This window comes from Trichosurus vulpecula, chromosome 1 (assembly GCF_011100635.1).
Source record: "Trichosurus vulpecula isolate mTriVul1 chromosome 1, mTriVul1.pri, whole genome shotgun sequence".
In the NCBI taxonomy this organism is placed as follows: domain Eukaryota; kingdom Metazoa; phylum Chordata; class Mammalia; order Diprotodontia; family Phalangeridae; genus Trichosurus; species Trichosurus vulpecula.
In genome coordinates, this window is record NC_050573.1 from 162,669,371 (window position 1) to 162,696,618 (window position 27,248).

At 36.3% G+C, this 27,248-nt stretch overlaps 1 protein-coding gene across 1 annotated transcript in view; it reads right to left on the reverse strand.

The window, feature by feature from the left end:
* Positions 1-27,248, reverse strand: part of CNBD1 (cyclic nucleotide binding domain containing 1) — a 593,156-nt gene that overhangs the window by 232,121 nt on the left and 333,787 nt on the right. The window contains 2 exon segments of the mRNA XM_036742093.1: positions 9,166-9,362; positions 21,135-21,280. Coding sequence (XP_036597988.1) covers positions 9,166-9,362; positions 21,135-21,280 — 343 coding nt within the window.

A 27,248-nucleotide genomic window follows, 5' to 3' on the forward strand; every position in this document is an offset into this window, starting at 1 on the left:
GTCATTTCTCTAAGAGAAGTCTAAGACTTACATACCCAACAAGTATCTATGAAAAGGCAGATTTAGCCTCAATATGAGGACAAAACTTTCTTAAAATATAGTGCTATTATGGAGTGGGCTAAGACAGGAGGCAAATGATTCTCTCCTTGCTGGTTATGCCTCCCCATTTGTTGATTTAACATCCCTAATACTGTTGGAAGCATCACCATCCTTCCATTCACCTAGATTCACAACCTCTATCTCATCCTCAACTCCTCACTCTCACTTTCCCCACATATCCCATTATTTGCTAAAGCACATTGTTTTACAATATATTTCCTTATACATCTCCTTGTGTCTACTCATAGAGCCTCACTTCTAGTTGACCCTCATCTCCTCTTGCCTGAACTTTTGTAATAACTTCCTAATTAGTTTCCTTCCCTAAAGTCTCTCCCCTCTTCTAATCCATCTTCTTACCCAGCAGTCCAGGTGATTTCCCTAGAGCATATGTCTGATCACCTTACTCCTACACAGTAAAATGCAATGGCCCCCAATTGCCTCTAGGATCAATTATAAACTATTTTGGTTTGGCATTTAAAGTTTTCCAAATCTACATATGTCCTACCTTTCCAAGCTTCTTACTTATCACACCCTTCCACAATCTATCATCCAGCCATATTGACGTTCTTGCTGTTCTTCCTCTCACTCCATCTCCCGCCTCTATGATTTTTCATTTTTTCATCTCTCATGCCAGGAATGCACTCCCTCATCAATTTTACTTCTTAGAATCCCTGGTTTCTTTCAAGATGCAACTCAAGAACCATCTTCCATAAGAATCCTTTCTAGATCTGTTCCCCACCAAGTCCAGCTTTTAGTGCTTTCTTGCATTCATACACACATACACGTTTGTGTGTATATGTACATACATGTAAATATACAGCATGTATCTGTACACATGCTTATATATGTTAGTATGATCCATTGAGACATAGCTTCTTGACAGCAGAGACTCTCACTTTTGATGTGTATCCCCAGAACTTAATACAGTGCCTAGAATATAGAAGGTCTGGGAGGCAGAGCCAAGATGGTACTGTTAAAGCAGGGACTTACTGGCACTCTCTTACAAATTCTGTCAGATACCTTTAAAAAAGTGAATCTGAGGAGATTTCAGAGAGTTAGAAGCCACTAGTAGCCTGAGTGTGGAAAATTTCCAAGCTAGGAAAGTCTGCAGGGTCGACAGGATGGATCAGTGGATTGGGAGAGTGCCCAACATTTGGAACTGCAACAGACCACACCAGAATGGGAGCAGCAGTGGGAACCCAGTGAGCAAACTGGGCTGGGAGACCACTGGGCACATGAAACTGCTGGTGATCCCCAGGCCTCTCAGCCCAGAATGAGAGTCTGTTGGAGCTATAGGAGGTGATAGCACAGCACCTGTGGCAGCAAGAATAACTATGGCTGAGGTTTGCAGGCCATAGTCTAAAGGTTTGAAACTTGCCTTCTTGAACTTCCAGGAGCCATGATGACCAGGTAAAACAGTTCTCATCCCTCCCTTCCTCACCCAGATAATACTCCCTTAGGAGAAACCCTGAAATAGAGGAGCCAGAAGTGGGGATTCAGTGGCTGAACAGCAGTAGTTCCTGAGCCCCATGGGCTGGAGCCAGCAAGGGTCAACACCAGGAACCAGAGATGACTTCACACAGTCAGGGGAAGTGACAGACACCAGCACAGACAACTACTGAGATCACCCATGCTGCAGCGCATTCCTAGGGGAAGAGGAGACTTCCAGCAGCCAGAACACCCCTCCCCCACACCTCACAAAACCAGAGGCCACAGCACACAAAGCCAGTAACTAGGCACCCAGTTCCCAGCACTAGAAGCATGGGACACAGCTCCCTGGGCTCCAGAAGCAGAGATCCACTTTAAAAGCCAGGAAAAAGATAAACACGATGAAGAAACAATCCAGAAAACCAAGGACTATTGATCCTCTTTATGGAGACAGGGAGGATCAAAATACCAATTCAGAAGAGGACAGCATTGACACTATACCCACACCTGAAAACTCAAAAGGGAATGAGAACTGGTCTCAAGTCCAAAAAGCATTCCTGGAAGAGCTCAAGGAGGATTTTAAAAACCAAATTAGAGAGATAAAAGAAAAAATGGGGAAAAAATTCACTGATGAGAACAAATCTTTAAAAAGTAAAATTGGCAAAGTGTTTTAGGAGGTTCAGAATCTAATTGGAGAGAATGACTCCTTGAAAAGTAAAATTAATCAAATGGTAAAGGAGGTTCAGAAACTTAATGAAGAAAACAATTCATTGAAAATTAGAATTGGGCAAGTAGAAGTTAATGATTCTATGAGGCATCACGAGTCAGTCAAACAAAATCGAAAGAACAAAAAAATAGAAGAAAATGTAAAATATCTCATTGGAAAAACAACTGACCTGGAAAATATATGCAGGAGATATAGGCTAAGAATTATTGGTCTACTGAAAAGCCATGATGAAAAAAAGAACCTGGACAGGATCTTCCAAGAAATTATCAAGGATAATTGCCCCCAGGTCCTAGAACCAGAGGGTAAAATAGTCATTGAGAGAATCCACTGATCACCCACTGAAAGAGAGTCCAAATTGAAAACTCCAAGGAATATTGTAGCCAAATTCCAGAATTATCAGGTCAAGGAAAAAATACTGCAAATAGAAACAATTCAAATATCATGGAACTACAGTCAGGATCACACAGGATCTTGCAGCTTCTATGTTAAAACACATGAGGAATCGGAATATGATATCCCTGAAGGCCAAGGAGCTTGGATTACAACCAAGGATCAACTACCCAGCAAAACTGAGCATAACTTTTCAGGCAAGGAGATGGACATTCAATGAAATGAGGGAATTCCAGACCTTCCTGATGAAAAGGCCAGAGCTCAGTGGAAAATTTTTTCTTCAAATACAAAACTCAAGAGAGACATAAAAAGGTAAACGGGGAAAAAACCCTGTTAATCAATAAGAGCAAATTGTTTACATCTTTATACAGGATTATATTGTTTTATATATGTTATGTAAATATATGTCAATCTCAAGAATAGAACAGTTATGACAATTGAAAGGGATATACATAGACTGAGGGTATCAGTATAAAACAACTGATATAAAGATAAAAACATAATTAAGGCATGTAAAGAGATGGTTCTGGGAGAAGAGGTAAGAAGGTAGGAGAAAAGGATAAAATGCATTACATAAAGAGAGACAAAAACATATTATAGTAGAGGGAAAGAAGGAAGGGAGAAAAGCAGTATTTGAGCTTTACTCTCATTGCATTTGGTTCAAGAAGGGAATAACATACTCTGATAAATACAGAAATAAAACTTGTCCTACAGGCAATAGGAGGGGAAAGGGGAAAGGAAAGAAAAGGCAGGGTGGTCAGAAGGAAGAGAAGAAGCAGCAAGGGGAAAAGGTAAGATAAGGGAGGGGAATGAATTGAGAGGGTAAATTGAGGAAGGTAGAAGTCAAAAGCAAAACTTTTGAGGAGTGGAAGGGAGAAGGGAGAAATAAAAGCATTAATGGGGGGCAGGGAAATAGGATGGAGAAAAAGTCACTGATAATAATCATAACTGTGAATGTGAATGGGAGGAACTCTTCTATAAAATGGAGGCAGATAGCAGAATGGATTAAAAACCATAATCCTACAATGTGTTGTTTACAAGAAACACATTTGAAACAGGGGGATACATACAGGGTAAAGGTAAAAGGCTGGAGTAGAATATATTGTGCTTCAGCTAAAGTAAAAAAAAAGCAGGGGTAGCAATCCTAATCTCAGACAAAGCAAAAGCAAAGCTAGATCTAATTAAAAGAGATAAGGAAGTAAACTATATCCTGCTAAAAGGCATCATAAACAATAAAACAATATCATTACTTACCATATATGTACCAAGTGGTATAGCATACAAATTCTTAGAGAAGTTGAGGGAGTTACAGGAAAGAATAGACAAGTAAACTATACTAGTAGGGGACCTTAAAATCCCCCTCTCTGAACTTGATAAATCTAACTTCAAAATAAACAAGAAAGAAGGTATGGAGATGAATAGAATGGTAGAAAAGGCAGATATGATAGACCTCTGGACAAAACTGAATGGGGATAAAAAGGAATATGCTTTTTCTCAGTGGTACATAGCACATACTCAAAAATTGACCATGTACTAAGGCATTAAAACCTCACAATGCAGTGCAGAAAGGAAGGAATAGTCAATGTATCATTTTCAGATCATGATGCAATAAAAATTATTTGTAATAAAGGACCATAGAAAGATAAGCTAAAAATTAAATGGAAACAAAATTATCTAATTCTAAAGAATGAGTGGGTCAAGGAACAAATCATAGAAACAGTTAATAACTTCATTCAAGAGAATGACAATAATGAGAGAACACACTAAAACTTATGAGATGCATCAAAAGTAGTTCTTAGGGGAAGTTTTGTATCTCTAAATGCTTACATGAATAAAATAGAGAAAAAGGAGGTCAATGAATTGGTCATGCAACTGAAAAAGCTAGAAAAAGAACAAATTGAAAATCCCCAATTAAATACCAAATTAGAAATACTGAAAACCAAGGGAGAGATCAATAAAATTGAAATCAAGAAAACTATTGAACTAATAAGTAAAACTAAGAGCTGGTTTTATGGAAAAAAAATAAAACTGATAAACCTCTGGTCAATTTGATTATAAAAATAAGAAAGAAAAAACCAAATTACCAGTATCAAAAATGAAAAGAGCGAATTCACCACCAATGAAGAAGAAATTAAAACAATAATTAGGAATTACTTTGCCCAATTTTATGCCCATAAATTTGATGACCCTAGGGAAATGGATGAATATGTACAAAAATATAAATTGCCCAGGTTAACAGAAGAAGTAAAATGCCTAAATAATCCCATCTCAAAAAGAAATTGAGCAAGCCATCAATAAACTCCCTAGGAAAAAAATCTCCATTGCCAAATGGTTTTACATGTGAATTCTATCAAATATTTAAAGAACAATTAATTCCCATACTTTATAGAGTATTTGGGAAAATAGATGAAGAAGGAGTCCTACTAAATTCTTTTTATGACACAAATATGGTACTAATACTTAAACAAAGAACAGTCAAAAGAGAGAAAGAAAATTATAGACCAATTTCCCTACTGAATATTGATGCTTTTAAATAAAATATTAGCAAAAAGATTGCAGCAACTTATCACGAGAATAATACATTGTGACCAAGTAGGATTTTTTTTTACCAGGAATGCAAGGCTGGTTCAATATTAGGAAAACTATTAGCATAATTGATCATATCAACAACAAAACTAGCAGAAACCATATGATCATCTCAATAGATGCAGAAAAAGCCTTTGACAAAATACAACACCCATTCCTATTAAAAACACTAGAAGCATAGGAATAAAAGGAGTCTGCCTTAAAATAATAAGGAGCATGTACCTAAAACCATCAGCAAGCATTATATGTAATGGGAATAAGCTAGATGCATTCCCAATAAGATCAGGACTGAAAGAAGGATGTCCATTATGAAGGCTATTATTCAATTTTGTACTAGAAATGTTAGCTTTATCGATGACAAGAAAAAGAAATTGAAGGAATTAGAATAGGCAAAGAGGAAACTGAATTATCATTTTTTTTGCAGATATGATGATTTACTTAGAGAATTCTAGAGAATCAAGTAAAAAACTACTTGAAATAATAAACAACTTTAGTAAAGTTGCAGAATATAAAACAAGCCCACTTAAATCTTCAGCATTGCTGTACATTACTACAAAGCCCAACAGCAAGAGATAGAAAGAGAAATTCCATTTAAAGTTGCTGTAGACACTATAAAATATTTGGGAGTCTATCTGCCAAGACAAACCCAGGACCTATATGAACACAATTACAAAACACTTTTCGCACAAATAAAGTCAGATCTAAATAAATGGAAAAACATCAGTTGCTCATGGTTAGGCCAAGCTAATATAATAAAAATGACAATTTTACCTAAATTACTTTACTTATTCAGTGCCATACCAATCAACCTACCAAAAATTATTTTACAGAGCTGGATAAAATAATAACAAAATTCATCTGGAAGAACTAAAGGTCCAGAATATCAAGGGAATTTATGAAAAGAAATGCTAGGGAAGTAAGCCTAGCCTTACCAGATATTAAATTGTATTATTGAGCAGCAGTCATCAAAACTACTTGGTGGTGGTTAAGAAACAGAGTGGATCAATGGAATAGCTTAGGTAGACAAGACACAATAGTCAACTACTATAGCAATCTACTCTTTGACAAACACAAAGAATCCAGCTTCTGGGCTAAGAATTCACTAGTTCACAAAACTGCTGGGAAAACTAGAAAAGAGTATGGCAGAAACTGGGCATAGACCAACATCTTACACTATTTACCAAAATAAAGTCAAAATGGATTCATGATTTAGGAATAAATGCTGATACTATAAGCAATTGGGAAGCACAAGGAATAGTTTACCTGCCAGATTTATCAGAAAGGGAAGAATTTAAGACCCAACAAGAGATAGAGAGTGCTACAAAATGCAAAATGGATAATTTTGATTTTGTTAAATTAAAGAGTTTTTGTATAAACAAAGCCAATGCAACAAAGATTAGGAGGGAAGCAGAAAATTGGGAAAGAATCTTTACAACCAGTGTCTCTGATAAAAGGCCTCATCTCTAAAATATACAGAGAACTGAACCAAATTTATAGGAATATAAGTCATTCCCCAATTGAGAAATGGTCAAAGGATATGAACAGGCAGTTTTCAGAGGAAGAAATTAAAGATATCTATAGGCATATGAAAAAATGCTCTAAATCACTATTGATTAGAGAAATGCAAATCAGAACAACTCTTAGGTACCATATCTCTCCTGTCAGATTGGCTAACACGACAAAACAGGAAAATGATAAATGATGGAGAGGATGTGGGAAAATTGGAACATTGTTGCATTTTTGGTGGAGTTGTGAACTGATCCAGCCATTCTGAAGAGCAATGTGGAACTATGCCCATAGGACTGTAAAAATGTTCATGCACTTTGACCCAGCAATACCACTTCTAGGGCTGTATCCCAAAGAGATCACACAAGTGGGAAATGGACCAGTATGTACAAAAATATTTATAAGAGCTCTTTTTGTAGCGGCAAAGAATTGGCAATCAAGGAGATGCCCATCAATCGGGGAATGGTTAAACAAATTGTGGTATATGAATATAATTGAATACTATTGTGCTATAAGAAATGAGGAGCTGACGGACTTCATTATAACCTTGAAAAATTTATATGAACTGATGCTAAGTGAGGGGAGCAGAACCAGAAGATCATTATACACAATTACAGACAGAGAACTAACTTTGATAGACTTGGCTCCTCTCATCAATGCAAGGTTCAAAGACAGCTCTAAAAGATTCATGATGGAAAAAGCTATGCACATCCAGAAAAAGAATTATGGAGTCTGAATACAGATTGAGGCAAACTATTTGCTCTCTTTTTTTTCCTTTTTTTTGGTTTCATTTCTTCTTTCTCATGATTCATTCCATTGGTTATAATTCTTCTTTACAATTGGACTATTATGCAAATAAGTTTAATGTGAAGGCATATATAGAACCTACATTGGATTACATGCCATCGTGTGGGGGAAGTGGGAAGGAGAGGGAGGGAGAGAAAATTTGGAACCCAAAAACTTGTGGAACTGAGTGTTGTAAACTAAAAATAAAAAATAAATTTGTAATTAAAAAAAACATGGAATTTCCTTAAGAAATGTAGGAGACTGACTTATGTTGCATAGGAAAGAATTCTTATTGAAGAATGGATTAGCCTAGATATTTCTGCTATCCCTTTAAACTCAAATTCTGAGTCTGGACCATGTTTTTTGAGCTCAATATGCACAAAATTTAACTAATTGTATTCTACAAACTTGTACTTCCTTTTGGTTTTCCCATTTCTCTTAATGGCCCTAAAATGTACTTCCAGCTCATCATTCCTACTAAACCTTATACTCTGAATCATAAAACTCAAAATTTGAAGGAATTTTAACAGTCATCTAGGTTAACACACACTTAAATAGAAATTTTTTTTTATATAACTACTGTTCATTCTTTTTTTTCCACGGAGGTGAAGCTTATGGATCCCTCCTTAAAACGATGCTTTTATGCAAAACTTAAAACATGTAAGATTACATAACAAACCAATCATATTTAAATACAGTTATCAAGATGTTTTATAAACAATTTCACAGACTCTGAATTAAGTTCTCCCACTCTAAAACATGTTTTCTAGGGATCATCCAGCCTTTGCTTAAATACCTTGCACTGCATCCTGGGCCTTCTCCACTCATCCTGAACGATATCTGGCTACTCGACCCACTTGGCGCTGGAGGGGAAAGTGACGCTGGTGACTTTGCACAGCCCTTACTCACTCAAATCAAAGTCAATTGCAAGTCATGTCATCATCTCCCTGATTTATGGACCTTTTCAAGAAGAACAACAAAACACACACACACAAATACCTCCCATAAAGGGAAACTACCTCCTCAGACAGTTGGACAACTCTAAATGTTAAAAACTTTTTTCATGACATCAATTGTGAATCTGCTTCTGCAACTTGTACATCTTGATACTAATTGTGGTCTCTGTATCTCCTTGTAACATGTCTAAATAATCTTACACATGATAAACCTTGAAGACAGCTCTCATAAAATGCTGAAATCTTCATTTCTTAACTTTTCTGAGCCTCAGTCTCTATATCTGTGAAATGAGACTGAATGAAAATGATACTAAAAAATTTCCTTACTGAGGAAAAACATCACTATACAGAAATGGTCAAGTGGATTTTAAGCCCTATCAGGATACATAAGTAGTTTAAGAATAAGGTGAACAAAGAAAGCATTACTTAACATATATGTTTAAATTTAAATATAAGAAATTATAAGAGGATGTACGATAGGTTAAAAAACCATATTGATAGTATCAGACATATAAATGTTATTACCAAATGTCAAACTCAGTCATCATTATAGAACCTGTAGTTTCAGGGAAAAAAAGCTTAATAACAGTTCTCGGGATATTATTATTACCTAATCAAGGAGATCCTGAATTGTATTTCAGGACAAATTTAAAGTATTTCATAACAATAAATAAATGAAGTACTTACTGTTACATAGTGTGGCTTCGTAAGAGAACGATATTCTGTAAGTGGATTCTCCTGGAAAAATTCTTCTTCAGAAGAATATTCTGATGATGGCTCACTGAAAAAATCCGCAGACACTAATTCAATCATTTTTTTGTATACTTTGCATCGAGGTCGGACAGAACCTTTCAATATGACATAAAAACCTTCATGTGCAATTACTGAAAGAAAATTAAAGAAAAAGAAATTGAACATTAAATTTTACCCAGATGACCTCTTATGAATGTGAGTACTATCTATGAGTTGGCTTTTATTTTAATTCATTTTGTTTATTCTATGTAATATCAGTGGCTATCTTTCAAGTTGGCACACAAAAAATCATTTAAATCCATAAAGGCATCAATGGCACAAATAAGCATTCACAGTTTCATTGACATTTTCTGGAGAAGGACCATGCACGTGTATTTGCAGAAACAAAATGGGCTCATTGGCAAAAGATCAAGAATTTTGGGAACCATGATATTGTAAAATTGGAATTTTACTGAAATCTAAAAGTAATCATTCTCAGTATTTAATCTCAACTCCCAGCACAGAAAATTTTTTAGAAGACAGAGAGCTAGATAGACTTTGAAAGTATTTATTAAGCACTTACAATGTACCAGGCCTTGTGCAGGAAAGGCAGCTCAGTATAATTTAAAGGGTTATAATGCATAATAGGAGGCCATTGTCTAGAACATTGGTGTCAAGTTCCAACAATGAAACTATCAGAGAACAGTTAAGTGTTTACCCAAACCGAACTATTAGCTATTAAAGAACTTTATCCTGTCTTCCTGTGTGCATCTGTACATGTCTCCAGCTTGTGTAACAGAATCCCTCCAATAATCTACCTTCCTTTTCAGTTCAGCCTTTCCCAACTTCCACACTGAGAGTCAGTAATAAATGATCTTTCCCTTCACAAATTTCATATGCCTCCCTTTGTCTTTTTGTGTGTTCACAGTCTCATTTTCTTACTCACATTAGAGTTACTTTCTACCAGATTATAAACTCCTTAAGGGCAAGAACACTGTTGACTACCAGTGATTGAGATGAATCATGGTACAGGGGACAGAATGCTAGCTTTGCAGTCAGAGAATAAGCTCCAAGTTTAGCCCTAAAACTCACTAGATGTGTGACCACGGATAAGCTACTTAACCTCTTTGTCATTCTCCTTATCTACATAATGGAGATAATTATTTCAATAGTTACCTCACAGGATTATTGTAAGAAAAAGTGATTTGCCAACCTTAGATCACTCTACAAATGTGAATTGGCATTATGGCATAGCACACTGCAACTAGTAGACACTATACATTAGACGAAATAATTTAAAATGATGGAACTAAGTATAAATTTAACACAGGCACAGAGACACAGACAGAGGCTGGTAGGTGAGCACTGGTGCCTATGCTATAAAAAGTATTCCCAATCAAGTATCAGTTGGATTATATGGTCTCTGAAGTCCTTTCCAATTGTGAACTTCTATCCCTGAACGACCAATATAACTTCCCAAAAAAAGTCATTAAAGCTGTCCCATTCCATCCAAACTCTGTTCTTAGTTCTGTAACAATGGATTGATCAGATAAAATAATCCATATTAGCCCCTGTATCACTAGCCCTCTCCTGAAGCCAAATAACCAGCAAAAATTCTCCTCTCCTTAATAAAACCTTTAAGTAATAAAGTTAGTAGTGAAAATTTCAGGACATTAACAAAAATATTTTTGGTCACTCTTCTTTTCTTAGTCCTTCAATTTATACCTTGTATTAATTTTAAAAAAAAATCAAATTTTACCTCACAAGTTTTTGTTTAATTTATCTCTATATAATACTAGCCCTCTGTGAGAAGGGCAACATTTATTCCATGTAGACCAGGTCAGCTTCTCTCTACAGAGATAAGGAAGACATCCTAGAGATTTAATTATCCCATGGACTAAGTCTAAACTATTGAACTAGTTTTCCAGTTGCCTTAGTTATAAAAAGAACAATCCACATGGAATAGGGGCTACTTATCTTTGATGGATTCCCTACTGTTCTGTAATTACCACAGCCTTCTAACAGGGCTTAGCACCTTGGCAAATGAAGAGGATGGGGGTGGAGAGCATTAATCCAAATGAATCAATGCTAAATATTTACTGAGTATCCCTTCCATAACACAGATAAGAAAATTTCTTTGATTAAAGGTTATATGGTCTACGAGAGTCTGTTTACATTCCAATACCAAGTCTTAATCACCAAACTGAACAGAAACAACTTTGGCCCAGAACCATCTTTGTACGATTATGCAAAGGTGAAATTATATGAACTTCAAATAGGAAATTTTTTTCTTTCATTTCAAAGATGGATAAAATATATGAATAAAGCATGTCTGAAGGTTATAGTTTGGATTTGTTTGTTTGCTTTTTTTTTAATTTAAAGGGAAGATCCATTAAGCAAAGAGAATTGGATGTGGCTCTGCTATTTTCTATGATCTTGGGAAAATTAGTGAATCCCTCTAGCACTTAGTCTCCTCATCTGTAAACTGAAGGGCTCGAATTAGATGATTTTTAAGATTACTCTTCCTCACCTTACTAGCTCTCAAATTGTTTGTTATTCCAAAGTTTACCTTACCCGCTAAATAGTGTCTTTATATATAATCTTGAATAATGTATTTCAGAAGTGATTTCCCATTTAAATGGTTACCTCAAAGAACCTGAAAAGACCTTAGCCTGGAAGGGCCAGGGTCTCCTAATGCATGCTGGGCCGTCTCCAGTCCTCCTAGTGAATATCAGGCCCCTGGACCCAGATGGCTCTGGAGGAGAAAGTGAGGCTGGTGACCTTGCACAGTCCTCCCTCACTCAAATCAAAGTCAACTGCAAGTCATGTCATCATCTCCCTGATGTCATGGGCCTCTTTGAAAATGAAGGACAAACATAACAACAACAATAACAACAACCCATTTAAATGATTAAAAGCTTGAAAAAATTGTATACACTTTGAAACTATGCACTGAATAAACAAGCTTTTAGATTTTATCATTTAAGTGAAAAAAAAAGAAAAAGTCTACTGCATGGTATTAGTGTAAAAGGGATTACAGATTATATTGCAACATAACATACACAAAAAATTATAAACTAATATTTTATTGGAAAATTTACAAAGCCGTGTGTGTGCGTGTGTGTGTATGACAACTAAGTGACATAGTAGGTAGAGAACTGGGCATGCAGAACTGGGCATGGAAGACACTAGCTGTGATTCTGGGGAAATCACTTAACTCCTGCCTCAGTTTCTTCAACTATAAAATGGGGGTAATAACAGTACCTACCTTGCAAGGTGGTTGTGAGGATCAAATGAGATATTTGTAAAATGCTTATCATAGCACCTGACACATAATAGGTGCTATATAAATGTTTATCCCCCTCTTTTCCCTATATATATGATTGGTATAACATGAATATGCCACACAATATAGTAATGTCATATATAATATATTGACACATAATAACGTGATTAATTTGTGATGTATAATTAATATATGACATGTGTATATATGTATTATACATACATTTAATTTGAAAAATGTTTATTTTCTATATACTGGGGCACTGTGCTAGGTCCTAGGGACATAAAGACAAAAATGAAATAATCAAAGTTCTCAAGGAACTTACATTATATATTCTATATATGCACAAATAAATACCAAATACTAAGGAAATAAATAGAAAGTAATTTCTGAGGGAAAGGAGCACTAACAAGTCAGAGAATGTGGAAAGACTTCTTGTAGAGGGTAGCCCTTGAACTGAGTGAGAATCTTGAAGGAAGAGGAGGACACTAAAAGATAGAACTAAGGTAGGAGGATATTCAAGAATATGTGATATTCAAGAATCTGAGGAAAACGATTTGTGATTATTAAAAAGCAAAATTTATCATTTAGTGCTAATTCAGGGCACATTTTCTATTCCATTTTCATGGTCTCCCCTTCTTATGTAATAAGATGTAATAATCATGATAATAGACACAGTCATAGTAGTATCATACATTTGTATAGTGCCTTATGGTTACAAAGCACTTTACATATATTTTCCTATTTGAGCCACACAATTATTCTATATAGTATGGATATAAAAAAGATTAGACACCTTGAAAGGTTTTATAGATGTAATTACTAAGGCTGAAATGATTCAAATTATTTGACCAAGCTATTTAGGGCCATAGCCAGTACAAAAACCAAGATTTTCTGAGTCCCTACATCTGGTATTCTTTCTATCATACCATACTGCCCCCAGGACTCTGGACCTTACTTTTGAGATATCACATTACTGAGAAATATTATAGGCCATTAGATGGAAAAGACAAAGAAACCAAGTGTGTGTGCATAATAGAAATTAAATATTTATGCTAGAACACTGTTTTGGCTCAGCCCCACCCATAAAGCCAAAGAGGCAGTTGAGATTTGGGAAGATAAAAAGAGTTGTTCTTGATAAGTAAAGAACTGGAACACATAGAAGGGAAGGAAGGAAGGAAGGAAGGAAGGAAGGAAGGAAGGAAGGAAGGAAGGAAGGGAGGAAGGAAGGAAGGGAGGAAGATAGGAAGGAAGAAAGGAAGGAAGGAAGGAAGGAAGGAAGGAAGGAAGGAAGGAAGGAAGGAAGGAAGGGAGGAAGATAGGAAGGAAGAAAGGAAGGAAGGAAGGGAGGGAGGGAGGGAGGAAGAAAGGAAGGAAGGAAGGAAGGAAGAAAGGAAGGAAGGAAGGAAGGAAGGAAGGAAGGAAGGAAGGAAGGAAGGAAGGAAGAAAGGAAGGAAGAAAGAAAGAAGGAAGAGAGAGAAAGAAAGAGAGAGACAGAAAGAGAGAAGCAGAGAGAGAGAAGGAAAGAGAGAAGGAAAGAGAGAAAAAGGAAGGAAAGAAAGCAGTAAAGAGAGAAAAAGGAAGGAAAGAAAGCAGAAAGGAAGTAAGGAAGAAAGAAAAAAGAAAAGCAAGAAAGGAAGAAAAGTAGGAAGAAAGAAAGAAGGAAGGAAAGAAAAAAAGGAAGGAAGGAAAGAAGGAAAGAAAGGAAGGAAGAAAGGAAAAGAAAGAAAGAAAGAGAAAAAAAGAAAGAGAAAGAAAGAAAGAAAGAGAAAGAAAGAAAGGAAGGAAGGAAAGAAAGAAAGAAAGAAAGAAAGAAAGGGAGAAAGAAGGAAAGAAAGAAAGGGAGAAAGAAAGAAAGAAAGAAAGGAAGGAAGAAAGGAAGGAAGGAAGGAAGGAAGGAAGGAAGGAAGGAAGGAAGGAAGGAAGGAAGGAAGGAAGGAAGGAAGGAAGGAAGAAAGAAAGGAAGGAAGAAAGAAGAAGAAAGAAAGAAAGAAAGAAAGAAAGAAAGAAAGAAAGAAAGAAAGAAAGAAAGAAAGAGGGAGGGAAGAAGGAAGGAAGGAAGGGAGAAAGGGAGAAAGAAAGAAAAGGAAGGAAAGGAACAAAGAAAGAAACAAAGAAAGAAGTAAAGAAAGAAAGAGGAGTCCAGATGATAATCAGTATAGAGAAGTATCAGTCTTCTTTGGTGACCAAGTGACCTCTATAATATATAGGATTACAGAGGAAAATAATTATATTGAAATACCTTTTTTAAAAAGTTCACAGACCCCAGGTTAAGAACTAGTCTTTACTACATTGAAGAGCCTTTTTTGGGGGGTGGGAGAGAGGGGACGGATGACAGGACATGGTCTATGAGATGAATATCAGGGAAGAAACAGTGGAATGTACTGGAGCATGGCAGCTGGAGAAAGAGTAATTGTTAGCGCCCTCCTTTGCCCTAGGGGTTTTCTTTAAGTCTGTTTCTTTAAAACTGCACAGAAGACCTGAGAAATGCCCCAAATGATTAAACCCCTCAGTTAATGGGGTTACAGGGGCAGCTCGGTATATCAGTGGATAGAGCATCTGTCATTACGTCAGAAGGATCTGAGTTCAAATCCAGTTTCAGACACTAGCTGTGTGACCCTGGGCAAGTCACTTAACCCTAACCGCCTCAAAAAAGAAAAGAAGAGGAGCCAAGATGGCGGCTGGAAAGCAGGGACTAGCATGAGCTCCCGGCCGAGTCCCTCCAAAAACCTATAAAAATGGCTCTGAACTAATCCTAGAACTGCAAAACCCAAAAAACAGCAGAGGGAAGCAGGGCTCCAGCCCAGGACAGCCTGGATGGTCTCTGGGTGAGGTCTATCCCACACAGAGCTGGGAGCTGGGAGCTGGGAGTGGAGCAGAGCAGAGCCCAACATGAGTGGCTCAGACCAACCAGACCAGGAGCCGGGCAGAGCGGGCCCTAGCGCCCTGAATCAGTGAGCTACAGCAGCTACCAGACTTCTCAACCCACAAACACCAAAGACAGCGGAGAAGGTTAGTGGGAAAAGCTGTGGGAGTAGAAGGAGTTCATGGTTGGGCCACTGCCCCTGGGGCAGCAGAGGTGGGGCAACTACAGCTGCTGTTGCTTCCAGCCCCAGGCCCACCTGGTGGGAGGAATTAAGTGGCGGATCAGAGCAGGAGTGCACAGCCTGCTGAAGATCTAAGCCCAGTCCAGGTTGGGGGTTCTTGGGGGAAGGAGGAGTGCTGGTGTGGCAGAGATGGCGCATCCCCTCCAAATGTGGAACATAGAACTCTGTAGTCTACAAGCACTCATACGCCGCTGAAAAACTCAAGGGTCAAGTTGGTTGGTTGGGAATATGGCCAGGCAGCGAAAACACACCCAGATTCAGTCTCAGACTTTGGATTCTTTCTTTGGTGACAAAGAAGACCAAAACATACAGCCTAAAGAAGTCAACAAAGTGCAAGAGCCTACACCAAAAGCCTCCAAGAAAAACATGACCTGGTCTCAGGCCATGGAAGAGCTCAAAAAGGATTTAGAAAACAAGTTAGAGAAGTAGAGGAAAAATTGGGAAGAGAAATGAGAAAGATGCGAGAAAACCATGAAAAACAAGTCAATGACTTGCTAAAGGAAAAGGAAAGGAAAAAAATACTGAAAAATACACTGAAGAAAACAACACCTTAAAAATAGACTAACTCAAATGGCAAAAGAGCTCCAAAAAGCCAATGAGGAGAAGAATGCCTTGAAAGGCAGAATTAGCCAAATGGAAAAGGAGGTCCAACAGACCACTGAAGAAAATACTACTTTAAAAATGAGATTGGAGCAAGTGGAAGTTACTCACTTGATGAGAAATCGAGATATTATAAAACAGAACCAAAGGAATGAAAAAATGGAAGACAATGTGAAATATCTCCTTGGAAAAACCACTGATCTGGAAAATAGATCCAGGAGAGATAATTTAAATTATTGGACTACCTGAAAGCCATGATCAAGAAGAGAGCCTAGATACCATCTTTCAGGAAATTATCAAGGAGAACTACCCTGATATTCTAGAGCCACAGGGCAAAATAGAAATTGAAAGAATCCATCGATCACCTCCTCAAATAGATCCCAAAAAGAAATCTCCTAGGAATATTGTCACCAAATTCCAGAGCTCCCAGATCAAGGAGAAAATACTGCAAGCAGCCAGGAAGAAACAATTTGAGTATTGTGGAAACATAATCAGAATAACCCAAGATCTGGCAGCTTCTACATTAAAAAATTGAAGGGCTTGGAATATGATATTCTGGAGGTCAATGGAGCTAGGATTAAAACATAGAATCACCTACCCAGCAAAACTGAGTATCATGCTCCAAGGCAAAATATGGATTTTCAATAAAATAGAGGGCTTTCAAGCTTTCTCAGTGAAAAGACCAAAGCTGAATAGAAAATTTGACTTTCAAACACAAGAATCAAGAGAAGCATGAAAAGGTAAACAAGAAAGAGAAATCAGAAGAGACTTACCAAAGTTGAACTGTTTTATTTACATTCCTAAATAGAAAGATGATGTGTATGATTCATAAGACCTCAATATCATAGTAGCTGAAAGGAATATGCATATATATATATATATATATATATACACATATATATATATATATAAGTGAATGTGCATGTATGTATGTGTATATATGTAGAGAGAGAGAGAGAAAGAGAGGGGGGGTGACACAGGGTGAGTTGAAGATGAGATGAAGGGAAGATATCTAAAAGAAATAAAATCAAATTAAGGGATGAGAGAGGAATATATTGAGAGAGGGAGATAGGGAGAGATAGAATGGGGTGGATTATCTCGCATAAAGGTGGCAAGAGGAAGCAGTTCTGTGGGAGGAGGGGAGAGGGCAGGTGAGGGGGGAATGAGTGAATCTTGCTCTCATTAAATTTGGCCTGAGGAGGGAATACCATACATACTCAGTTGGGTATCTTACCCCACAGGAAAGAAGAGGGAAAAAGATAAAAAAAGGGAGGATGATGGAGGGGAGGGCTGATGGGGGTGGAGGTAGTCAAAAACAAACACTTTCGAAAAGGGACAGGGTCAAGGGAGAAAATTCAATAAAGGGTGATGGGTTGTGAAGGAGCAAAATATAGTTAGTCTTTCACAACATGAGTATTGTGGAAGGGTTATACATAATGATACACATGTGGCCTATGTTGAATTGCTTGACTTCTTAGGGAGGGTGGGTGGGAAGGGAAGAGGGGAGAGAATTTGGAACTCTAAGTTTTAAAAACAGATGTTCAAAAACAAACAAAAATGTTTTTGCATGCAACTAGAAAATAAGATACACAGACAATGGGGTGTAGAAATTTATCTTGCCCTACAAGAAAGGAAGGGAAAAGGGGATGGGAGGGGAGTGGGGTGACAGAGGGGAGTGCTGACTGGGGAACAGGGCAACCAGAATATACGCCATCTTGGAGTGGGTGGGAGGGTAGAAATGGGGAGAAAATTTGTAATTCAAACTATTGTGAAAATCAATACTGAAAACTAAATATGTTAAATAAATTTAAAAAAATAAAAAAATAAATAAATGTTCATAGCACAATGAATTTCTCCTCTCTATCTTAGACCTAAATAAAAGGATTAGTACTCCATAGTTTTAAGAAAGTTATGCCTTTCTCTTTATCTTTATAAAATGAACTTTTCTTAATCCTCTCATTTTTGTTACTTTCATAAAATAGATACAATTTTTTACAGCAGTTAAAAGATTAAAATTTACATTATATATTGTCAGGTCAGCACCATAAGTGAGGATATATAACACTCAGAACTACTAGCCTGTTGACAGATAACAGAGGGAGACTTACTCTAATCATGTATTTTACAGCAGAGCTGTTCCAACACTAGAATAGATCATAAAAGCTGTGGTTGGTTTCTATTATCCATCATCTGAGCAATGACACTTTGGGTTATCCATCACAAGAAGAATGACACTTAACATTATACATCATCTTCATGATGGCTCTCTGACGGTGTGCATCAAAAAGACATGTTTCCTTGGTAATTCAGTATTGCACAAGTTTAGTGTGGCTTATAGGAAACTATCTCTTTGCTTAGAGACAAAAAATAATCTTAACTTACTACACACACATGAGGGAAATTGTTTTGCTATTATATTAATAACCAATTATTAAATCAGGATCCAGGCTTTTCTCCCCATATTTCCTCATGTAAAAAGTCAGTCTCTGAAAGACATGACTGATTGATGAGATTGTCCTAACCCTCAGGGAACATGCTCTTCCATCTTGGGCCTGACCTCACCCAAGTAGGAAACCTTACTTCTGTTTAGATTGTAAACAGAATCCACTCTGGGTAAGTTCTTTCCTAAAGAAAAACAGCTCCTGTCTTTGTACCCCTCCATTAGAATTTAGGCTGACCTAGCACAAGAAGAAGAAAACCAAATAAAGTAGTCTGGATGGAGGTGCATTCCCCTGTCCATATTGCTAGAGGCAGCTGAGTGTCATGATCAAGCCACATTCTCAGCAAGAGAGCTGAAGACTTCCAACCCACCTCCTCATTAAATGTCCACCAATAGCAGTTGATTTCTACTTGTCAGGGGCATTTTCTTTAAAAAAAAATGTTTAAGACTTTCAGGCTCTCCATGTTTTTGTCTTTGGTTTTCCAAGAGAAACAACTGAACATCAATTTATTGACTTTTAGCTAGCCTAATTAATAAATTTGCTATTAATTATCCAGAAACTCTTTCTGGGGGTTAGGGGGTTTCATTCATCACACATGCTTCTCATTAGCATTGATTGTCTGTTTACATCTTTGTATCCCCAATGTCTAGCTCAGTGATTTGCACATAGTAGGCACTTAATAAATATTTCTTAAACTGAACTGTTTTGAGAGTCACGGAACCTCATTCCAGATGTTGATTAGAGTGTTCCCTAGTTTTATCCACTGTACCATATATCTGTAAATATAAATGTAAATGAGTTCTGTTTCCAGACTTTCTAGTAACTTTGTGACCTTAGGGGAATATTTTAATGCACTGATGCTGAGTTTCCCCATTTTCACTAGGTGCTTAACTCCAGGACAATTCTGTCAAACTTTGATCACACTAAAACAGAGATGCTGAGAAACAAAGGAACTTATAAAGTTTCATGAAAAGAATGAGTCTAAAAACCTGTGGCCAAAAAAGATTGTCTAAGGAACACACAGTACTATTTGGAATTGTACCAGAGACACCAACTGCCTCTATGGTAGGCTGAAAGACAGCTCTAAGGGATCCTGGTTGAGGGAGTAAAGCTTCAAACATGAATAAAGAAAAGGGGGTGATACAAGCATTTAGGGAGGTCTCTTGTTGTCCTTTCAGTTGAATGAAGAAAGAAACTTGAAAAAGGTTAAGTACTTAATGGACTCACTGCTTTGGTATGAAAGTTGATCCTAATGAAGCTCCGAGACTAAGACACAGAAGAGATGGGGGAGCTCTAGGGAAATACTTCAACATAGACAGGTGTAAGCCTTGAGGCTTCTGAGTGAAGACACGTAATATTGTTTAAATGTCTGAATGTATGTTCTTATGAAATCCAAATTTGGACTTTTATTGCTTAATAAATTTTATTAAATTTAGATAGATTTAATCAAAAGCTGTATGTATTCAAACTATGCCAATTTGAATATTTTTATTATCTCTACATATAAATCAGAGTTGTAATGTTTATTATATGAGTTGCTCTGGAATCATTTAAAGATGGAAAAGTATTTTTCCTTCTAAATATTCATTAAATGGCAGAAATAATTCATTTAATTTTAAAACCTACTCAAGCTGATAACAAAATAATGTTAAATATAAGTATTCTTTTTATTGACTTGTTTACTTTTCTTGTTTTTCCCTAAAAGTTTACTACTTGTGCTCAGGTCAAATGGAATTAATTGTAGTAGGATAGAAAACATGAGATGGAGTCAGGGGAAATGGGTTCCAAACCTGTCTTTCTTACTTGTTAGTTGTGTGAACTCAGGAATGCCATGTGCCCCTCTGGTCCTCAGTTTCCTCAACTGTAAAGTGAGGGGCTTGTTGTGAAGAACTCCAAGGTCCATTCTAGCTCTAAATCTGCTTCTACAATCCTAATTATCAAAGTGGATTTGGGGGCAGATGATAAAGGAAGGAAAATACCAACTAAGGATTTAATTTTTAGGACCAAGATACACAAATAGGTAAAAAAATTCTAAAAATAAATGAGTAATTTTATATGAAGTTGGTATTCAATAGGTGCAAGGGACATTTTGAGTGATTTTTTTATTTATCCAAGGAAAAAATAGAAACCAGTATCATTTAACTATGCCCTTGACAAAGGGATCTAGTTCATAACTAGGAGATTCTCCACTCTGAACATTTAATCCTAGGCTAGTCAAACAACCTCTCTAGCTCCCAGGTCTCCTACCTATTAGCTATACAAGCTGATATCAAGTGGTTATGAAGTGTATTGTTCATTAAATTCATACTGGAAAAGACAAGTTCTGAAACTAGGAATGGATCACCTTATCCAGTTTATAACTTTAACTAAACCTAATACATGAATATGAGTAAAAGGTTCTTTGGACATTAAGTAACATGAAATACTGAAGCATTGTAACTCCATAGAACTTAAACTGAAAAAATATTTTATCACATGTTATGCCATTACCTGTGGTGCCTTTCAACCAGGTTTCAGCAGTGATATTTCGACTAAGTGCCTTGAAGTCTTCATGTGTCAACTGAGAAGATAAATCAGGCATGGTTTTCATCATCTTATATACAAAGCGACGTTCTACATGAGTCCTGTGAATGGGGCTGTAAAAAAAATAGTTCAAATGTAGAGAATCTTATAACTTCTTTGTTGTGACTTATTTAGAAAAAGTACTGGTGGACTTCCATGAAGACAGCAACCCAAAGAACTTCAATACAAAAAAAAAAAAAAAAGAAAGCATAGATTAAAAAAATAAAAAGCCAAAAACAATCACAAGAAAAATGTAATGAAGCAAAATCAATAGTAACAGCAAAAATAATGCTCTGAAGACACCATTATATATAGACATATATGTAAGTGTTTCCACATACGTATGTACATGTATACACATATACACATATGTGTACACACGTATGGAAACAAAGGCCCAGCTTTTTAATACCAATATGCTACCAGTAGTATGGTATGGCTATGAGTAAATTATAAGTGATTATCATAGAGTAGGCAATAGAGAGACATAAGCAAGCTACACTACATATGTGTATATAAGAAATGATGACATGCAAGTCAGAATTGGAATAAAGGGTCTCATCAAGGAAATGTATCAGAGAAAAAGAAAATGGGCTGGTCACTTAGTGAGATCTAGGGATAACAGGTGGAATGTCTCAGGACTCCACTGGTATCCCTTTGATGTCAGGAGGAATTGAGGAAGGCCTCTAGAATATTAGGTTAACTGCTCTGGCAAACCTATGGGAGCATGTGGATGATCACTATACGTTACAGGCAACCATGACGAATTTGCAATCTACATTGATGGAAAGAACATTCAATTCGATAAGATCACAGAACCACATGAGTAAAACTGCATGCTAAAAAAGTTAAAGGAAAACATGAAATAGGCATGAATGTAGAAGAAGGATCTATAAGTATTGCACTGCCAAAATCTCTTTTCACCCAGACAGACCACAATCCATGGATGACTTATCTTAAGACCCAAGGAATTGACTGATGCTTGAAAAAAGAATTTTAGGACAACTAGGTGGCATAGTGGATAGAGTACTGGGCCTGGAGTCAGGAAGACCTGAGTACAAATCCCACCTCAGATACTTATTAACAGTGTGACCCTGGGGAAGTCACTAAACCCTATTTGACTCAGTTTCCTCACCTGCGAAATGAGCTAGAAAACGAAATGGCAAACCACTCCAACATCTTTGCCAATAAAACCCCAAGAGGGGTCATGAAGAGTTAGATATACTTAAAAAGACTAAACAACATAAAAGTAATTGATTTGCCCAGGTTTACATAGTCAACAAGTGCTGGAGGCAGAATTTGAACCCAGTTCTTCCTGATTTATATCTCAGCATTCTAATCACTGCCATCAAGTTGCAAAATAATATTAGTGGTTACTTGAAACAAAAGGAAATCAAAGAATACTTTTTTGTGTTTTGATAGGCCTGACATAATTACACAAGATATAGTATTTCAGTATTCCTTATCTTAATCTTAACCATAATCAAGCTTCAAGGAAAATTGCTAATGAGCTATATTGTTCCTGCCTTTAAAGTAGTAAGTACAGCATGCATGCTCTAAACCAACATTTTAGAAGTGTAAGAGAGGATCCTGAGGGGAAAAGTATGAATGCAATAAAAATGCTAGACGAGGAATACAACCCAATCATATGACAGACTCACCAATTCTCGTAGCAAAATTGATCTTCTAGAAAAAATAATCCCACACACCAATTACGAATCCTATATGAATTGAGTATACTTTCTTTTCAGAAGACCATGTAATAGTTTTATACCTTTATTCATTCCACTGCCTACTTTTTTCTACTTAGAATGTTAACACTTAGGAAGTTCTTTAAGAGAAAAAATATGGTACAGTAGATAGAGAGTCAGCTTCAGAGTCAGGGAGGCCTGTGTTCAAGTCCTCATGCTGCTGGGAACTGACTGTGTAACCTTAGACAAGTCACTTAAAGTCTCGAAGACAGAAGCAACTCCCTAAGTCTAAAAGTTAAAGAACCACTGATAATCTTCATTGGTAGGGGGAGTTTACTCACTGAGAGCTCCTTACATTAATGAAATGATTTTTAAAAAGATATTAAATTCAGTTTGATTGAAGAATGTGAGACATCTGATTTTAGATGCTTTGTTGTAAGGATTCTCCAAATTTCTGAAATTCAACAACCTCTTTAAATGCGCTACTATAAAATCATCTAAAGACTTTTACTAACGCCTTACATTGTCGTAAATGAGGCATTTTTGTGCCTAGAGTAATACCTATTATTCTTATTTTGGTTAGGAATAAACAAGATGGCCACTGGCATCCATTCCATTACTGAAATTATGAGATCCTGTGATTAACAGGTAGTAGAGTCACAATTTTCCTAATATCATTTAACTATATTGTGCAATTGCAACATTGTCCTGGGTGAAATAATGTTTATGGAATTAGCAATATATAATATACACATACATACACACATATATATGAACATCACAGTGTGTTTTTATCCAATGTGATGACCTCTGAAGAAAATTTAGTGAATCACTCAGAGTACTCGTGACTGATTATGCACATGGATTCTTTTGTAAGAAAAATTGTCTGATCTGGGAAAAGTCATAGGGGGTTAAATGGGCAGAATAGTACCATTATATTTGGAATCAAACAATTATGGAGAAGGAATCATGAGCCATTCTTGAGGAAGAGACAATTGAAGAAGAATTAATTGCAAGGGGTCAAGTGAAGAACCATTGACTATAAGGTAAAATTTTAAAAGGAGATGTTCAATCCCATACTACTGGACAACAAGTGTCAAATAGAATAACACTGGGTCTTGATGTAGAGGCTGCAGAATTTGACACTTTGCAATTCGTTTCAATAAACATTTATTAAAATTCTATAATCATAAAACCTTAGGGACTTAAGGGACTATATCTCCTTTGAAACATTCAAAAAATATGGTTTTTCAGACTATGCTTGAAGATGGTCAATGACAGGAAAACTCACTAGCTTCCAAAACAGCCAATTCCATTTGGAGAGAACTCCAATTGTTAGGTTATCTCTCATTATAAATGGTCTCCCTATGATTTCCAGTGACTGTCTAAACTTTCTTCCAAATGACAGCTTTTTAAATATTAGAAAACAGGAATAATTTTTTCCAATAAATTTCTTCTTCTTAAAGAAAAGCATGCTGTTCCTGCAACTGCTTATTTGGCATTATACCAAATTACCTTACTATTCTGATTGTCCTCCTCTGTACACATTACAGCAAAGTATCTGTCGTGAGAGGCTTTGTTGAATATCTAACTGAAATCTAGGTATATGTCTATGGAATTTCTTGTATCTACATGTTTAGTAATAATATCCAGAAAGGAAATGAAGATAGTTATTCAGTCAATAACGATTTAGTAAGTGCCTACTATGTGCCAGGGACCATTCTAAACACTGGAGAAGAAATAGAGTTTAAATATAGCCCCTGTTCTCAAGAAGTGTGTGATCTACTAAGGGCAACAGCAAGCAAACAATTATATACTGGAGCTATCACAGATAGCTATATACTGGATATACTGGGAATAATCAACAAAGGGAAGATACTAGAATTAAGGGGGTTCAAAAAAGGCTTCCTTTAGGTGGTGAGATTTTAGCTGAGACTTAAAGGAGACCAGGGAAGACAGAAGGCAGAGATGAGTACAGGTGAACTCCAGATAATTTTATATTTGATTCTATAAGTGAAAGTATTGAACAGAGGAATGACATGGTCAGAACTGTGCTTTTAGATTAATTTGACAGCTGAGTGGAAGATGAACTGGAGTGGGGAAAGACTTGTGGCAAGCAGACTAACCAGCAGGTGATATGACTTGTTCATAATTAAACCATTGGAGCTCATAGTGATCAGCATTTCTAAGCCTGAGCAAATAATCATTTTCATAATTCTTCCTATAATTTTACCTAGAACCACATTCAAGCTAATTAGCCTATAGTTTGTACTGACTTTTTAAAAATTAGTATGTTAGCCTACCTCCACTACTTCCCAAACTCTAATATTTTCCATGATTCCTAAAGCCCACTGACAGTATTTCATCTACCATATCTACAAGTTCTCTTAGTACACTGGGATGTAATTTATCTGGGCCAGGTGGCTTGAACTCATTTACAGTAGTCAATTGCCCTCTTACTTCTCCTCATTTATATTTATTTTCAATCTTTATTAATCTTATTTATATGATCTTTCCCAATATAAAGATCATTATTATCCTAGCTAATGAAAAAAGAAGCAAATAGGAGTTAAGTAATTCTCCTTTCTCTGACATAAGTTGTTGTACTATACTGTCCCAAAGAGTGGGCGTAGCTATTCTTCATTATTTATATAACTTTTTATAAAGCACTTTTCTTAATTTTGTGATCTTTTTAAAGCATTATCTTGTTTTGGGCTTTAGCATTCCTGAAACTATTTAAAAATATATTGTTTTAATGATCACTTTCATTTCCAAATGTATTCCTCCCACCATCCCTATGCAGACATCCATCTTAGATGTCATTAACTAAGAATGAAAGGGAAAATGGAGTGAAGAAAAAAGCAGTAGAATACAACTAAACAGCGTATCAATGGAGTTTGACACCATATATGATGGTGCACATCCCAGCTCTGCAAAGAAAGGAGAAAGCTGCATTTTCTCCTATCTTCCACTAGGATAATTTGATTATTATTATAACCTCTACCCTACTTCTACAAAGAAGAGATTGATCTGAATTTTCTCATCTCTTGATCTGGGATAACTTTAATCAATACAATTCAGTTTTTTGGTGTTTGTTCCTTTCATTTACATGTCGTAATTCTTTAGCCATTGTCCACTCAACAGGTATCATGTTTAGCTCCTTTTTGTATGACAGAAAGTGTGAATATCAAAATTTCATTGCATGTGTGACTTTTCTGTCCTTGAATTTATTCTTGTGAATGTTTAATAGTGGAGTCTCTGAGTCAAAGGGTATAGATATTTTAATAATTTACTTCAGTTGTGTACAACTCTTCATGATCCCCTTTAGGGTTTTCTTGGCAAGGATACTGGAGTGGTTTGCCATTTCTTCTCCAGCTCATTGTATAGATGAGGAAATTGAGGCAAACAGGGTTAAGTGATTTGCCTATGATCACATAGCTAGTTTCTGAGGCCAGATGTGAACTCAGGAAGAGGAGTCTTCCTGATTCCAGGCCTGGCACTCTATCCACTATGCCATTCACCTTCTAGAATGGTTGGACCAATTCATAGATCTAATATTATGTCATCTTGACTATCCACAACTGTTCTTTATTATCCTGAAAAATTTTCTTCATATGAGGTAACACTTCAATGTTCTTTTGATGTTCATTCACTTGATGTTGTTTCTCTTGTTATTAAAGAGTCTTATTTTGAAAATTATTCATATCTTTATGATTCATCCATTCATCAATCAATCAGCAAGTATTGATTAAGAGCCTGATATTTGTCAGGCACCATGTACCTTTTAGCTACTAGAGAATGGCTCTTGGTCATATAGTTTTGTTAGTACTCTGGTCACCTTCCATATCAGACACATTTTGGAGGGGGGGATTATGTTTTAGTACTATTTTGGGGTTTTCCCAATTACATATCAATAAAATTTTTAGTATTCGTTTTTACAAGATTTTGAGTTTCAAATTTTTCTCTCTGTCTCCCTCCCCTCTTCTGAAAATGGCAGGCAGTTTGATATAGTTTATACATGTGCCATCATGCAAAACATTTCTGTATTAGTCATAATTGTGGAAGAAGAAACACATCAAAATGGAAAAAAACACAAGAAACAATAAAATGAAAAAAATATGCTTCAATCTGCATTCAGAGTCCATCAGTTTTTTATCTGGGTATGGATAGCATTTTCCATCATGGGTCCTTTGTAGTTGTCTTAGATCATTGTGTTAGTGAGAAAAGCTAAGTCATTTATAGCTGATCATCATACAATGTTGCTAATATTATGTACAATGTTTGCCTGGTTCTGCTTATTTCACTTTGCATCAGTTTGTGCAAGTCTTTCCAGGTTTTTTTTTCTGAAATC